The 16,887-nt window shown below is 32.6% G+C and overlaps 1 protein-coding gene across 3 annotated transcripts in view; it reads left to right on the top strand.

The window, feature by feature from the left end:
• The window catches only part of SUZ12 (SUZ12 polycomb repressive complex 2 subunit), a 37,877-nt gene that overhangs the window by 18,041 nt on the left and 2,949 nt on the right, over nucleotides 1–16,887 (top strand). For all 3 annotated transcript variants that reach the window (XM_082442261.1, XM_082442260.1, XM_082442262.1), the window contains 10 exons: nucleotides 1,174–1,259; nucleotides 3,024–3,255; nucleotides 4,377–4,470; nucleotides 8,644–8,749; nucleotides 12,169–12,346; nucleotides 13,793–13,884; nucleotides 14,109–14,252; nucleotides 14,733–14,890; nucleotides 15,273–15,471; nucleotides 15,926–16,005. In XM_082442261.1, coding sequence (XP_082298387.1) covers nucleotides 1,174–1,259; nucleotides 3,024–3,255; nucleotides 4,377–4,470; nucleotides 8,644–8,749; nucleotides 12,169–12,346; nucleotides 13,793–13,884; nucleotides 14,109–14,252; nucleotides 14,733–14,890; nucleotides 15,273–15,471; nucleotides 15,926–16,005 — 1,369 coding nt within the window. The remainder of the gene's footprint in view (nucleotides 1–1,173; nucleotides 1,260–3,023; nucleotides 3,256–4,376; nucleotides 4,471–8,643; nucleotides 8,750–12,168; nucleotides 12,347–13,792; nucleotides 13,885–14,108; nucleotides 14,253–14,732; nucleotides 14,891–15,272; nucleotides 15,472–15,925; nucleotides 16,006–16,887) is intronic.

Here is a 16,887-nt window from a genome sequence, read left to right as displayed (position 1 = left end):
TCAAGGTATATTCGTAGTTTTTTTTTTAAGAAATAATATTTTTAAGAAATCAGGATAGAAAAGCAACATCACAATCCCTAAAATATGATTATTTTTTCTTTTGTTTTTAAATGAAGACTTTTGTTTAGCAATTACTACTTGAGACTGCTTAGAATGAATACACAAAGATTATTAGGGTACTATTTTCATGGTGAGTATTGTTCAGAGAGTATTTTTGTTACTGCATTTTAGATATTTGGTTATTTTTTGGTATGTTAAATTATTTTTATCCTGGATGCAACTTTCAAGAGACTGATTGAAATGTATTTTATGTATACACCCTGAGTAAGAAGAATGTTTTCAAGTAGAAAGAAGTATTGTCCAAAATCTCAGAACAAAAATTATTTTATTTCTGTATATGTTTATGGATTTATCTATAATATATAGAGAACTATATAGAAGTACATAGTAGTTCGATATATTAGGAACTTAATGATGAATGAATGATTAAATATTTAAGTTTTTTGGACTATTAATGCCTTTGGGATTAAAGACAAGCTGTAGGGAAGTATTCTGGAACCTTAATTTGCAGAAGCCTTTGTTCATTGATATAGAGAATATAGACTATTACTTTAAAATTAAATTTTCTAAACATTATAAACCAAGAGATTTCCCTAGGTAGTAAATAATGTCTTGATTTTTGCTATCCCATTTAGGCATGTAAGTTTTATGTTTAATATTTTTTGAAAACTTTTTTTAATCCCTTTGGTTATGTTTTGATCAAATCAAAGAGCCTTTTAGTTTAAATATCTGAGCATTCAAAATGAAATGAAATGTGTAAAATAGTAACCAGTTCAATTTAAATGTATCTTAAACTAAATAATTTTTCTAATAGGTTTTAGAAGAAGGAAAAAATTTTTTAATGTTTATTTTGTGTGTTACCTCTCCTGAACTGTTTCATTTGCGCTTTCTACTAAGAAGCCTTAACTGTATTTGTCAAATTTGAAACTGATCTTGGGAAAAAGGAATGAGTAAACTTCTGAGAAGACTTCATTATAGGAAGTCTTTTTTGTAAATTCTCAGATTTCTTAGGAAAATGAATACTATTTTTTAAAAATAGATTTTAATCACTTCTCGGTCTTTTGGCTAAGATCAAGTGTAAAATAGATTTTAAAGTATTGATTTTCTATTTAGATAAGCCATCCCAAAATTCAGAAAATGAACAAAATTCTGTTACCCTGGAAGTCCTGCTTGTGAAAGTTTGCCACAAAAAAAGAAAGGTAATGTATAGGATGACACTGGTAGATGAAATGGAATAATTTTTTTCATTGAATATATTTATGCATATATATTGTTTATGCATATAAACCTTAAAAGCTTTTAAATATGTTGATGGCTGAATTGTAAAACTGATAACCTCTTTTGCCAACCTCCCATATCTTCATGTTTTTTCTAATCTGGCTATAGGTATCTGCATAAAACTTTCTGTTACAGGAGTATGACAGTGAAGGGAAGAAGCTATCTTTTAGCATCTTAGGAGATAAATTCAGTTGCTTCCTGCCACTCCAGTCTCTTAGCTTATTTTTTTTAGCTATTTGTACACATTAATGTTTTAAATAAGGGCTAAGAGAGAGTTTTTCCCAAAAGGATTATCTTGTAACACTACTCTCAGGCAAAGAAATTTCTGTTTCTAGCATTATCAGCCGTTAACTTATAAATATATTGCTTCAAATTTTTATTTATAAGATGAAATCATTTCACCATAGAAACAAGTATTATGGTGGTTAAATTTCCTGGGCAACCCACCAAAGCCAACAGATATACTTTTAGTAGCCTTAAGTCCTTGGGTATTTTAAGAATGGGAGGGAATTCCCAGGCAGTCCAGCGGTTAGGACTTCATAGTCCCACTGCAGGGGGCCTGGACTCGATCCCTGGTCGGGGAACTAAAAGCCCACAAGCCATGTGGTGAGACCAAAAAAAAAAAAAGAATGACCTGTATAGAGGTTCTGATTGCTCATGCTCTTCGAAAATCAATCACAGTAAGGTGATATGGTGAAAACTGTGCTAGAGCATTGGTATGGAATAGACCAAGGTGATGGGAGACAGCAGTGTAAGTACATGTTAAAAACTCTATAAAGTTAGTTAGTAATGCTCCACGCTCCCACCCAACCCCCATACGCAACAAGTAGTGATGTGAAAATTCAAGATAATATTAAGGCAAAAAAGTGTGCCTGTAACTATAGTATGATCCTTTTTGTGTTAAAAAAAAATAATAGGCATAAATATTTTCTTCAAAGGATATATACAACCAATTGCTAATATTAGTCTTCTCTGGAGTATAAGACCTGGGGGGTGGAGGAGACTTATTTTTCTCATTTTATATTCTTGTAGAGCAGAATTTTAAGACCATAAGCATGTATTCTGTTTGTTTTTAAAAAGAAGTTACCTAAAATATGTACTATATTTTCTTGTTAAAAAGGTCTTCTGCATCTTGCAGTTTTTCAACTTTGCTCTTTCAGCATAACTCTAGTTATATAATTACAGAACATTACTCATAAGATGATTAATGTTACTTCTTATAAACTATTTCAATATATGGATTTACTATTTCTCAGTGTTGTTGACAGTGGGGTTATTGTAATAATCTTTTTTCATTTCTAATAGTCCTATCAGTCATTTTGTTAAAATAGAATATTTAAGGGGAAAAGGTTAATTTGCATGAGTTGTAATATTTTAAGCATGGTTTTAGTTCTATATTTCTAACTTAAAACTTTCAGATGACCATCAGCTAAATATTAGATATACTATTATATCATTATTTTCATTATATTGAGGATATCCTCAATTGTGCTAATATTTGAAAGATAGTTGATCCAAATTTTCTTTTTGCTTCATCACAATTTTCAGACGTATGATTAGAATTTTAGCATGCCATTTGGAAATCATGGCCTATACCATATTTCCTATAGCTGTGATTAGAGGTTTTATTGTAATTCTTACAATTGCATATGCATAAATAAATATAATAATCTTTGCCTTTGCAGGATGTAAGTTGTCCAATAAGGCAAGTTCCTACAGGTAAAAAGCAGGTGCCTTTGAATCCTGACCTCAATCAAACAAAACCTGGAAATTTCCCGTCCCTTGCAGTTTCCAGTAATGAATTTGAACCTAGTAACAGCCATATGGTGAAGTCTTACTCATTGCTATTTAGAGTGACTCGTCCAGGAAGAAGAGAGTTTAATGGAATGATTAATGGAGAAACCAATGAAAATATTGGTAATTTTTATTTTAATAATTTTACTAGATTTTGTTGGAGATTAAGGTGATCAGTGAAAATGATTGAACTAATACATCCTCATAGTATTCATAATTGTGTACAAAATATTTCTTTTTTTAGTTATTTTCATATTTAGAGGAAAAAATGGCGCAGAACTAGAAATAAATGCATGTGTTCTAATAGCATGGCCTTTATTTATTTGCAAATCTCTTGTAGTCTAATGAGATAATTAATTTTATGGTATATTGGCCTTGCTTTTAGACTTTTGGCTATTGTGCTGTACTAGGTATTTCATCTGTAAAATTCTCATTGTTGTACGATGAAACATTTCATGCAGCAAAAAAAAAAAAAATGTATATATATATATATTGAACACTGGATGGAAAATACTGGTATTTAAATTAGTCTCTCAGCAAACAATGAATTCATTCCCCCCTCAACATTTTATTGTGAAAAATTTCATACATACAGAACAGACAAAAGAATTTGGTAGTGAACACCTATCCACCCACCACTTAGAGTCTACAATTAACATTTTATTATACTTACCATACATGTATCCTTGTATCCTCCCAACAGTTCTGAATCCACCTTTGAGGTAATCATTCAAACAACATATAGGTGCTGGGGACACAAAGATGATTAAAAAAATCCAGTCCCATCTTCCAAAGGCTCATAACCTAGAGTATGGAGATAAACATAAAATATAATTGCAGCTAAATGATATGTGGTATAATAGAGGTATTTGTGAAGTTCAGGGGAGAAGCACCTTGGAAGAAATAATCTTTGAGTCTTGAAGTATCCTTTGAAGTTCCTGGAAAGTAAACATGAATGAGGAGGGTTTTTTTCTCCTTGCCTAGCAAGAAAGATCATTCTGAACAGAAAATAACATTTGCAAAAATGTGGGGTTAATAATGTCAATGAATATCAAAAAGTAAGGACATACACATAAGGCTGAGACATAAAGTTGAAGAGTGTTTGGATATTATTATATTGCAACTTAAGTTTATTTGTACCTCATTTGGGATAAATGTAGTATGTTATGTGAAGGGACTATATATCATAAATATGATATTTTTGCTTGAATATTTGATTCATGAGAAATGTTTGTCAAATTCAGATGTCAATGAAGAACTTCCAGCTAGAAGAAAACGAAATCGTGAAGATGGGGAAAAAACATTTGTTGCACAAATGACAGTATTTGATAAAAACAGGTAATGTTGATGGACAAGCAAGGCTCCCATGTTTTAGAAATGTTTTTATTTTGAAGCAGAATATAGTGGTGATATTGTTTCTTTGCCTTTGTTTCTCTTTATTCTTATGGATGAAAAAACAAATTTGCAAATACTGAACTTTTCTCTTTATCACATAGAAAGCAATAAACACAGATGAGGAACTATTTGAACGGCTCAGTTAAGATTGTTTATTCAGCAAGTATTTTCTGAGTGTCTCCTCTTTGTCAGACACTGTTTTAGGCAGTGAGAAGGCAACAAAACCCCTGCCCTCATGGAACTTAATTTCTAGTGGAGGAAACAGACACCACCCCCCAAAATTGTATCAACTAATGTCACTTAGTGGGAATGCTGTGAAGAAAAATAAAGAGAATAAATGGTGGTTTTGTAGAGAAAGCCTCTGAGAAAAGGTCATATTTGAGCAGAGACCTGAATAAAGTGGGCCCCATGCAAATCTTGAGATTATGTATTTACTAGAGTTAAGGAAGAAAAGTGTGTGTAATCATCATTGTGTGGCTCTGTGTGCATTTGGCACAGGGTAGCAAGGAACACTTGGATTTATAATCATCTCTGCAGTTTTAATTTGGGAATGAAGCATCTTAGTGCCAGTAAAAGAACCTCTGGGAAGCAAATACAGCATTCTTTTTTGATAGGGTTGGAGGATGAAACCTAATGATTTCTTGTCCTAGGCTGCTCACTGGTAGTTAACCCTTAGGTATAGGAGAAAGAGCCAAGAAAAGCAATTAGTGTGTTTCTCCTGCTCTTTGAAAAGTAAATTGTTGCCTTAATGTAATCCACTTATTAGCCACTAGGGTAAAGAAAGGTTATAGGGCTTTTAATGGGAAAGCAAAGGTGATTAGGAATAATGCCATGGATTTTGCTACCATATTGTCTTAGAGTATATCACTTAATGTCGCTTAATGTTACTGGCAGAAACCAATATAGTGTTTTTTTTAAAGTCAGAAATTTGAATGTGGATCAAAAATTTAAACGGAGAACAACAGAAACATATATGCTAGGAGATAGGGGTTGTGTCTGTGGGAGAAGCAATTAGGCTGTTGTTGCACACTGGCCTTCATCAGTGTTGGTAAATGTTCTATATATTTTAGGCAGCGTGAGGGGAGGGGTACATTATATTCTTTTAAGAATTCTTTCTACCTTATATTAACATATTCCTTGTACGTTAAAACAAAAAAACTGCTTTTTTAAAAAGTACCAAGAGGAAATCATGGGAGAATTTTCCCACAACTTCTTTTGAAAATTTCCAAACCTATAAAAAAGTTGAAAGAACAATACAGGTAGTAATTAATACCCATGTACCCTTCACCTAGATTTATCAGTTGTTAACATTTTACCACATTTGCTTTATTTGTGAGTGTATTTTTGTGACAGACCATTTGAGGGTTAGATCATGACGCTGGATTTCATTCCTTATTCATAAACACTTCATTCAGCGTGTATCTCCTAAGAGCAAGGACATTTCCCTCCATAACCACAGTACGCCTATCATATTCAGGAAATTTAACATGATACAAAAAATACAATACTCTCTCCCCAGTTTCCTCGATAATGTCCTTTTCTGTTCCCTACTCACCCCATTCAAGGATTGCGATCTGTCAGTTGCCATATCTATTCAGTCTCCTTCAATTTGGAACAGTTTTCCAGCCTTTTTTTTTTTTTGCCCTTTGTAACAACACTTTAAATACAGGCCTGTAGTTTTGCAGAATGTCTTTCAATTTGAACTTTTGTGATTATTTCTTTATGTTTAGATTCAGGTTAAACATTTTGGGCAGGAACACTACTTGGTGATGTGTTCTTTGTGCACATCACAGACAGCTGATACTAGGTTTGATCACTTGGCTAAAGTGGTGTTTACCATATTTCTCCATTGTAATGGTCCCTTTTCACTTTAATTAATTAATATGCAACCTCTGTAATAATTAATACATGAAACTGGATAAATGTCCTTTTTCTCCCAACAGTCTTTTTTTTTTTTTAACGCAATAGTTTAGCATCCATTGATGATTCTTACTTGAATAAATTATTCTATGGCGGTGGCCACATGGTAACTTTCTATCAGTTCTTCCATGTTTGGTTTGTTGGCATTTTTCTGTGAAGAAGAGCGTTCCTTCTCTCAACCTTTTTTTTTAATCAGTATGGATTAATGAATTCCACTTTTATTCAGTCTGTTTTAACCTATTGATGTTGCTATTTTAATGCTCAAATTGTCCCAAATTTGGTCAGGAGGAGCCCCTCCAAGCAGGCTCCTAAGTCCCTTTGACTTGTTTTTATTTATTTATTTCCTTGTTTTCTGGAATATTCTAGATATTCCAGGCTTTACATTCTCCTTTTCCTACCTCTGCTCTGGAACTGGCTATTTCTTCAAAGGGTCGTAGTTCCTTTCAGTAGAGGAGAAGTATTTGCCAACCAAAATCTGAGGAGTTCGATGTTTTAAAAATTCTTTTTATAATCTCTGAGAAGCTAAAGTCTCCTTAAAGAATGACCAAAATTCAAAAGCCATATTGAAAGAGTATGAAATATGGAGTGAAATAAAAAAACTTCTTCTGAAAACAAAAACGCCATCATAAGCCAAGTCAAAATAAAGATGACAAGTCAGGAGAAAATTAATTTCAACTCATAATATATAGATAGATGCCTCATTCCTTTAATATAAAAAGATTATACTAAGTAAAAAGAAAAACACCACAGGCCAGTAGAAGAATGAGGAAGGGATATCGTGAAAATGTTTACAAGAAAATATATATGGTTTTTAAACAACTAAAAGGTAAAACATCTGAATATAAAAGTACACTGAGATGTCATTTTTTCACTTACCAGTTTGACAGATATCAAAAAACTTGATAAAGCACTGTTGATGAGGCTGTGGGGGAAAAGGGCCTCTTCATACACTACAGGTAGGAGAGTACATTGGATTGTAGCTATCACATGTTCAGCCATAAAATAGAATATTATGTAGCCATGTAAACATGCATGAGGAAAAGTCCTTTCCATTTTAGAAGTATACTAATGTATTACCTATTCAAATTAGTAAATAAAATTAGCTTCTAAAAATATTAAGTTGAACAGCCTTGTTGATATATTATTGAAGTAGAATAAATTCAGTAGCACAGCATAAAGACAAAAATTCTTAAGGCTCAAAATCATTCGGTGTTAAGAGTCAGACTTTGGAGACAGATTACCTGGATTCTGTTGCTAGCTCTGGCTACTTACTGTGTCATCTTAAGGCAAGTTATTTAACCCTCTCTATGCCTCAGTTTCTTCTTCTGAACAATGGAGTAATAGCATCTACTTCATAGAGGTGTTGGGAAGATTAAATGAACTCTGTAAAGTCTTTAAAATAGTGCCTGGCACATAGTAAGCACTCAATAAATGTCAGCTAATACCACCTAACAGAATTTCTCTAAGACTGATGAAGAGATGCCAGATTCTTGATATACAATTAATTATTGAGTATGGTTGAAGAATGGTATTTAGGTTAGTAGTGTTTAATTGTATGGAAAAAATAACATAAACTATGTATACACACACAGATATGTACACACACATTAAAACTATACTGTGAGTATGGGTAGAATTTAATCGATTCTTTGATTCAACCAGTATTCCATTTATTCATTCACCTGTGAAATGTTTATTGAGCACCTATATGTGCCAGGTGCCCCCCAGGATCTTACAGTTAATTAGTTTACTGGTCAAGTATAAAAGTCAAGAATTCTAGTTCAAGTACTTAAAGTAGTTAAAGATAACAGAGACGTAATTTTTAGCGGTTCCCTAAGGCAAGTATTATAACACCGTTGTTACCTCGTTTTTAAAAGTATAAAGCCTGCACACATGCTTTATACTTAACGTTTAAAACTTAGCAAGTTTTAAGACCTTAGGCATATTATACTTTAAATGTTTAAAGTTATATCTGAGTAGCTACAGTAATGAAATAATTCTCTAGTAATTATCAGTACAAATCATTAAAATTTCTTTTGTCAGGAATGGAGTGTAGGTATATTTTTAAGTCTTGTTGGGTATGTAAGCTAGTTTATAAATTTAATAAATGCTTTTTAGTATAAATCTAAAGATGTAGAATTTGTGTACTTACAATAATACTCAGGTTACTTTAAAGTGTATGTGTTTGTCTAACAGGCGCTTACAGCTTTTAGATGGGGAATATGAAGTAGCCATGCAGGAAATGGAAGAATGTCCAATAAGCAAGAAAAGAGCAACATGGGAGACTATTCTTGATGGGAAGGTATGGACTACTTAGAAGACTGAGCACGTTATAGTTATGAACTCCCATTTTTGATTGATGTTTTCTTCCCCAAATGCAAATTCACATTGGAAGGAATTCATGTTGGAAGGAAGAGTCCTTTTTTTTATACTTTGAAAAACACAAGTCAAAATTATCTAGTCAGAGTATTTAATGGAAGGCATCATCCTTGGAACCAGACTGCCAGCTTCAAATCTCCACTCCTAGCTATGTGGCATCTGGCAAATTACTTAATCCCCTGTGTGTCTCGGTTTTCTCATTTGTGAAACGAGGCATAGAATTGATGGATTAAATGAAATAATTAAAGATGCTTAGCACCGTGCCTGGCATAAAATAAGTGCTCAATAAATGTTAACTGATATTTTAAATTCCATTCATAGTAACAGCAGGTAACATATGACTAATAAATTTATCAAGAAATCTTCAAATCTTAGATGAAGCAGGCTTAAAATAACTCTTCTAAGAGACTTAAAAAAATAAATAGGCATACATACATTTCTTGGATAGGCAGACTCAGCAGAATACTAATGTCATTTATTTCTAAATATATTAGATCAGTGTACCAGCACAAGCAAAATCCTGATTTTTTTTAAGCCTTAAAAAATTAGTCTCAAGTTAACCTAGAACAATATGTAATAATACTGAGGAAAATTATGGAAAAGTTTTCTGAGAACCTTTACTTACCAGATAATAGAACATAGTATAAAGTTAAAAGAACTTAAATTTATGGTAAAATCTTAGCAATAGATAAGCACATCACTGAAGCGTAGTCTTGAAATAGTTTCCTGTATATTTTGAATTTATGATAAAATTGGTGTTCGATCTGTGTGGGAAAGATAAACTGTTCATTATCCATGTGACAGAATTGGTCTTTAGCCGTCTGGAAATAAACTTAGACCTAATAAATTCCAGAAGGCTCATAAATGTAAATGTGAAAATTAACACTATCTAACTTCAGAAAAAAATATAGGTGAATATTAATGTAATCTTGCTATGAGGAAAGAAAGCCCTTCTAGGTATGCTACAAAAGCTAGAAAGCATAAAATAAAAATGACTAATTAAAGTGAATCATATACTGCACAAATCTAAAGTTAAAAGCAAATGATGGACTGGGGCTAATATTTGTAACATACAAAAGGCTAATATGAATATGCAGTTAATAAAAACATAAGCAATCTAATTAGAAAAAATGGATAAAGAACAGTCTGACAGTTCTTAAAGCAACAAATATAGATGACCAGTAAGCTTTTAAAAAAATATTCAACCTTACTAGTATTCAAAGATATGCAAACAGAATCAGAGATACTACTTTTGACTACTAGTTTGACAACAGTTTAAAAGGGTTGACAGTTTCTAGTTGGAGACGTGAGGACACATGCTCTCAAATAATGCTTTAATGTAAGAATAAGTTGGTATAACCTTCTTGGAGGGCAGACTGGCGATACGAATAAAAATTTTAATTGTGTATATAATTATTAACCGTTTTATGTAACAGTTAATTTTCATTCTACAGTTTTGTCACAAGGTAGTAACTGTTTAACTGAAAAGATGTAGATAACAAATCTTGCCTGTAAATTTTAAATAGTGAAAAATTGGAAACGCCTTAACTCTAAAAAGATAGCCATTGAAAAGAATACTTTGACAAGAAGATTTCCATGATATTTAATTTTTATATAATAATACATCCCCTTTTTATAAAATTAATCATAATAGTGGTTACCTCTAGGTGATGGGATTTTAAATAATTATTTCTTTATACGTATCTACAGTGCTTGAATTTTCTGCAGGTATTTATTATCTTTCTGTTTTAAATTTCTTTTTTAAAGTTTGTTACGTTTATCCATGAGAAAATAAGGATTATTATATGAGTTGTTGGGTTTTCCCAAGAAATTGAGGCAATATGAAATGGGTATCCTTTTAAGTCAGGTCATATAGATTTGCTTCTTTTTAACAGCTCTGTGTTATTCTTTTAAATAAATGTCCCATAATTGACTAAACCAATGTACTTCAATGGATAATTTGATTATTTTAATTTTTTTTACATTTTCAAAAATGTTGTAGTGAGTTTACTTGTATTGGGTTGACCAAAAAGTTCGTTCAGATTTTTCCGTAAGATTTTAATGGAAAACCCAAACGAACTTTTTGGCCAACCCACACATGTATCTTTTTGTATTGCAAGTATTTTTATAAGATAAATTCCTAGATATGGACTCACTGTATCAAAATTGGTTTATATGATTACACTTTCACTTCATTCCAGTCTAAAATTATAGTTTTAAGAGGATTATTTGTAATAAAGATGTAGAGGGAGATTAGACTTGTGTGGCAGTAAAAATAAATAGGAGCCCATTGAAGGTTTCTGTAAAAGGGAATAGCATGAAAGCAGTCTTTGAGAAGATTATTTGGTCTCCTGGATATGGATTGGGAAGTAAAAATTAGAAGCTGGGAGAGCAGCTAAGATACTGTACTAATAAGATAGTAAGGATCTATACTTGATGATTATGTAAGAAAAGCAGAAGCAAGAATAGGGGTCAAATGTAATTCTGAAATTTTTAGTTTAGGGTCACTAGTAGACTGATAATGCTTGGAACAAAAATAATTGTACCTGAGAAGGAAAGAAAAGGTAATACATTCACGTCTAAAAACATATTTTAGTTCAGGGTGACCTTGATATCCAAGTGGCAGTGTTTAGAGCTCAAGTATAAAGAATGGAGAACCAATTTGGGATCATCTGTCTAATGGGTAAATCCTTGAGGATGGGTGAGAGACTCAGGCATATGGCTAAATGTTAGCTAGGAATTAAGGAGGCCAAGAGAAGAGTGGTTTTATAAGTGACTAGAGATGGAGGAGGAAAGACAAGATAGTTTAGTGTCCTAAAATCCAAAGAAGAGAAGTAAGGGCAGTCGTTAGTGAAGCTGAGAGAAGTCAAGGAAAATTACTAATTGTTTTAATAATCATTCAGTTTACACAAAAAAAGTAATTGATCATCTAAGAGAGGTTGCAGACCAGCAGGCTTTGGGTATCATAGTTTTTTGGTTTTTGTTTTAATTTTTTAATTAACAACAAATAAAAATTGGAATATTTCTCTTGGAAACTTGGAAAAAGATCTGAAAATCTGGGTGTGTTGGGCCATTGTTTGTATGGGGCAGCAGTTCAGCAATTGCCAATAAGTAGTCGCCTCTTGTAGACAATCTGAGCCCTCCAGTACTACAGGCTCTACTGCACTATACATTTACTTTATTTGCCTGGCCATCCATGTAGGCATTTGGGGTTTTTAAGGAAAAATCTGTTAAGTCAAATTCACATTAACATGTCATAATAAATATTTTCTTTTTACTCCTACAATTCCTTTCAGTTTATTATTTGGAATCTTCACTGTTTTCATGTTTTTTCTTTTTAAGAGACTGCCTCCATTTGAAACATTTTCTCAGGGACCTACGTTGCAGTTCACTCTTCGTTGGACAGGAGAGACCAATGATAAATCTACAGCTCCTATCGCCAAACCTCTTGCCACTAGAAATTCAGAGAGTCTCCATCAAGAAAACAAGCCTGGTTCAGTTAAACCTACTCAAACTATTGGTACGAATACTTTGCTGTCAAAATAATGCTTTGCAGAGTTAGGACTTAGGCTTTAATTTGTTTGTGTTTTGCTCCAGTAATCTTTGGGAGATATTATTTGACTTATTAGGCATGTTATGAGTAAATTAGGGTTCCCTATTATTAGTCCTTTATTCAAAACCTTTGTGCCAGATGTATGTGGGAATTTTGGGGGATTTTTGGTTTTCTTAATTTTAGAATTGTGGTATAGTATATAGGATATATGCCGTATACTATATAACACCTCCAAATGAGGTTTATAGATAGCCTTATGTCCGTTTAGGGTTTTTCCATGAAATAAATTTGTCTCAAACTCATGAGAAAATGATTGTTTTTCAGAGCTTTTTAGATGTTGGAATTGCAGCTTTAAAGGGCTTTGGAACTGTATGCTTTTAAAAATTCATATAAAAATTTGTTTATGTTATGGAACTGACTTCATTATTTCAGAGTGTTTGTACAATTTTAGGGCTGGGAAAGGATCATCATAACCTGAATTTTACCAGGTTAAATTTTGCAGTAAATTTTTAAGAGGAAAAACATTTACAAATTGTAGCAGTTAGCTCTGCTGAGTTAAGGCCCAGGTTGCAGTATTCTTTCATTTTGTTTATCTGCGTGATAAGAACACTGTCCTTGACCTGAGAGCATCCGTATGTTTTTATCTAAGACTGTTTAAGAAGGCAGAAGGCTTAAGACAGCTGTCTTTGACATATACCACTCATGTCCATTAATTGTGTGCAGGTCACTGTAAGAGTCAGATTCAAGAGATAAAAGAAATGACCCATGTCAGAGGCAAGATTTCCCAAGTAAATTGTGGTCTGGGCACTTCTCAAAGAATTCTGTGGCCAAGTAGATAAAAGAGTTTCAAAGAAACTGAGAAGAAGAGTTTTATACGAAATTGTACATATGAAATGATTACTTATGTCAGGGGAAATAATTTTTATTTTTAAGTCAGTAAAGTAATACACCAGAATTATTTACAAATGATTATCTTTTGGATTTGGAATGATATTAGTGCAATCACTTTAATTTAATTTCTGTTAAACCAACATTTAGTGGATATCTGCTCACTGCTGTGCACTGGGAATACAAAGTCCAATCAAAACTATACTCTGACCTCAAAGTGCTGAAAGCATTACAGTGACTACATATAATTACTTGGGGTTATTTTTAGAATGTTTTAGGACATTATAGGTGGTTTATAAAGAAAAAAAAATGGCTCCTGCCAATAAAGACCTTACTATCTGATTAGGGTTGCTGATTAAGGGGATTGTTCCCCTGAACATCAGTTGAGGGTGAGAACAAACATTGTATTAAATACCACAAGAAGAATTTTGTGAAACCTTTATTGTTTAATTATTTTCACAAGATATATTACTTCACTTTTAAGAAGCAAGTATTTTTATTAAATATAAAAGTATATGTTTTCAGCTGTTAAAGAATCGTTGACTACAGATCTGCAAACAAGAAAAGAAAAAGATACTTCAAATGAAAACCGACAAAAATTAAGAATATTTTATCAGGTAAACATAGCTGACCCTTCTTTTTTAAGTAATCACGAGATGTCTTTGTTTTGCATGTTATATCTGAAATATTTTGGCATATTTAAATAAAAAGAATGCCTCTGACTTGATTTTCCTTGTAAATTGTTTTAACTATTTTTAAAGGTAATATTGAAACAAAATATCTTGAGATATGTAAGGTGGAGATTTGCTGTTCTTCTTTTTGTTTTCTGTTATTTTTAAAGTTCCTTTATAACAACAACACAAGACAGCAAACTGAAGCAAGAGATGACCTGCATTGCCCTTGGTGCACTCTGAACTGCCGCAAACTCTACAGCTTGCTCAAACATCTTAAACTCTGCCATAGCAGGTTTATCTTCAACTATGTGGTGAGTGACTTTCATCTTTTCTCACTCATAATATATTATACATTATAATACAATTTGACTTTCAGAAATTGTACTTTGTGCAAAATACCAAAATCTCTACACTGATGGATTGCTTATGCATGAATTAACAGTGAATGATTCAGAGTTTATGTATATTTGCACAGTACACCTATAATGACTCACATAATCCTCACACCAGCTCTGAATTAAGCAGTAATTTCCTTATCCTTGCTCAGTCAAGAAATCATTTGTACGAAGTTACCAAGCCAATAAATGGCACAGCCAGGATTTTAACACAGATCTTTCTGACTCCAGGTCTTCTGACTTCCTGTTCACCATGCTGGTATGCCTAGCGTATTTTAGTTTTTGAAACATTAAGAACCCCAAGTACTTTTTAGTTAATTAAGTTGGAAGAATAGGTATTTAAGTTAGGATAATTAATATTTTCTTTTCCTAAACACCTTGCCATTTTTGTTACAGTATCATCCAAAAGGTGCTAGGATAGATGTTTCTATCAACGAGTGTTATGATGGCTCCTATGCAGGAAATCCTCAGGATATTCATCGCCAACCTGGATTTGCTTTTAGTCGCAATGGACCAGTAAAGAGAACACCTATCACACACATTCTTGTGTGCAGGTAGGTAAAAAGGTCATACAACAAAAATTTATTCTGACTTCTATTGATGATGTTGGAGGAATAAAGGGAAGCCAGACAAAGCTACATTTAGGTGAGAATCCTTATTTCAGTATTAGCTAAGTCTCTGGGGTGGTATACTGCTGTATAACCTTCCCTTGGCTCCTGTTTCTACAGAGGTTTTCTCACTTCCTCCTTACAGCTTTTTCCTGTGTTGTTAATGTTGCTACTGCTCTAGTGGTTATAGGGGGATTAAAGTGTCTCCCAGTGGAAGTTTGTGTGTGCATACCTAGGTAGAAACCTGTAGGAATGGAACGTACTCTATTTGGGGGCTGTGAGCCTTCTCTGTGTTACTTAACATTACATCAACATTTCTTTTCATTAGGCCAAAACGAACAAAAGCAAGCATGTCTGAATTTCTTGAATCCGAAGATGGAGAAGTGGAACAGCAACGAACATACAGTAGTGGACACAATCGCCTGTATTTCCATAGTGATACTTGTTTACCTCTCCGTCCACAAGAAATGGAAGTAGATAGTGAAGATGAAAAAGATCCTGAATGGCTAAGAGAAAAAACCATTACTGTAATTATTGTTGTTGCTGTTATCATCATCATTATTGACAATGACTTTAGAATTTTATGATTTAAATGATTTTTGTTTGAAAACTAATAATTGTTTAATATGAATTACATTTTGATTTAGTGTAAAGGAGCAATTTTTATAATTGTGTCATTTTAACAGTAACCAACTAAAGGAAATACAGATTTTCTTCTTGTGCTTCTGTATTGTGTTTTTTCATTTTATTTAAAGGTAACTATTGTCATAACTTAGAAGTTCCCTTTTAAAGTTACTACCTAAATAGATGATTTTAAGAAACATTGCCACTTTACTATATAAATAAGTTGTGGTATTTTTAGTTGCAAAAACTTCTATTTTTGACATTCTCACAATTTTTTCTTAGAAATACCAATTATACTTATTCTGTATCTAATAGATATTTTTTCTTTTTCTCTTTTTTCTTTTTTTTTTTTTAAAGCAAATTGAGGAATTTTCTGATGTTAATGAAGGAGAGAAAGAAGTGATGAAACTCTGGAATCTCCATGTCATGAAGCATGGGTAGGGTATTTCTAAATTCAAATATTCCACTTCCTTTACGTTCTTTTTGTTGCTTCACATTCTATAAATCTGTTAGAATCTTACTTAAAATTCTGTTAATTTAGATATAATTTGTCCTAAATATCCTAATTCAACTATTATAAAGAAAAATGGTTATCCTCAAAGAATGTTTAAGGAAGGTGCTAGCTCCATCTAACAGCAGGTTTTTATTTAATGTGTCCTTTTTTTTTTTTTAAATAATAATCCAATTTTTATTCCTTTTATTGCTAGGGGATACATAAATAATATGCCATGTGCTACACACCTGGAATTCCTGGAACTATTTATCACACTTATTGCCACAATTTTTTAAAATTGCTTAATTATTCAGAATAAAATATAAGCAGCTTTTCTGATTTCTTATTACCATTTCATAAAGCTCAAGGTAGAACAATCCTTATTTCTCGTGCCTTTGTAGCTGAAGCATTGTTTTTCCTGCAGATCTGCTTCCTTCCCTATGTGAACTATTTACCTGTCAGTACATATGTTTTTCTTCTCTACCTTCATTAGTATTAGATCCTCATATAAGGCTTTCTTGTATGGCACAAGCATGTAAGGTTTTTTCATTTATAGTTAAATAAGTGGGAGGGGGCACTTTTGTTTCCTTAGTCTTGGGGAGTGAAGAGTTGGTACATAACTTCTAGTCCAGATGTCTGGGTGCATGGCCTATAGCCTTTTTTTTTGTAAACTGCCTTGAGCTAAGAGTAGTCTTCACATTTTTAGTGGGTTGTAAAAAATTAAAAAGAGGAAGACAACAGAGATCACATATGGCTTGCAAAGCCTAAAATATTTACTATCTAGCCTTTTACAGAAAATGTTTGCCTGATCCCTGGTCTAGTCACT

Source organism: Balaenoptera physalus (genome assembly GCF_965194825.1).
Source record: "Balaenoptera physalus genome assembly, chromosome: 20".
Taxonomy (NCBI): Eukaryota; Metazoa; Chordata; class Mammalia; order Artiodactyla; family Balaenopteridae; genus Balaenoptera; species Balaenoptera physalus.
The sequence above is the reverse complement of the archived record's forward strand: the minus strand, read 5'-3'. Positions and strand labels throughout refer to the sequence as shown.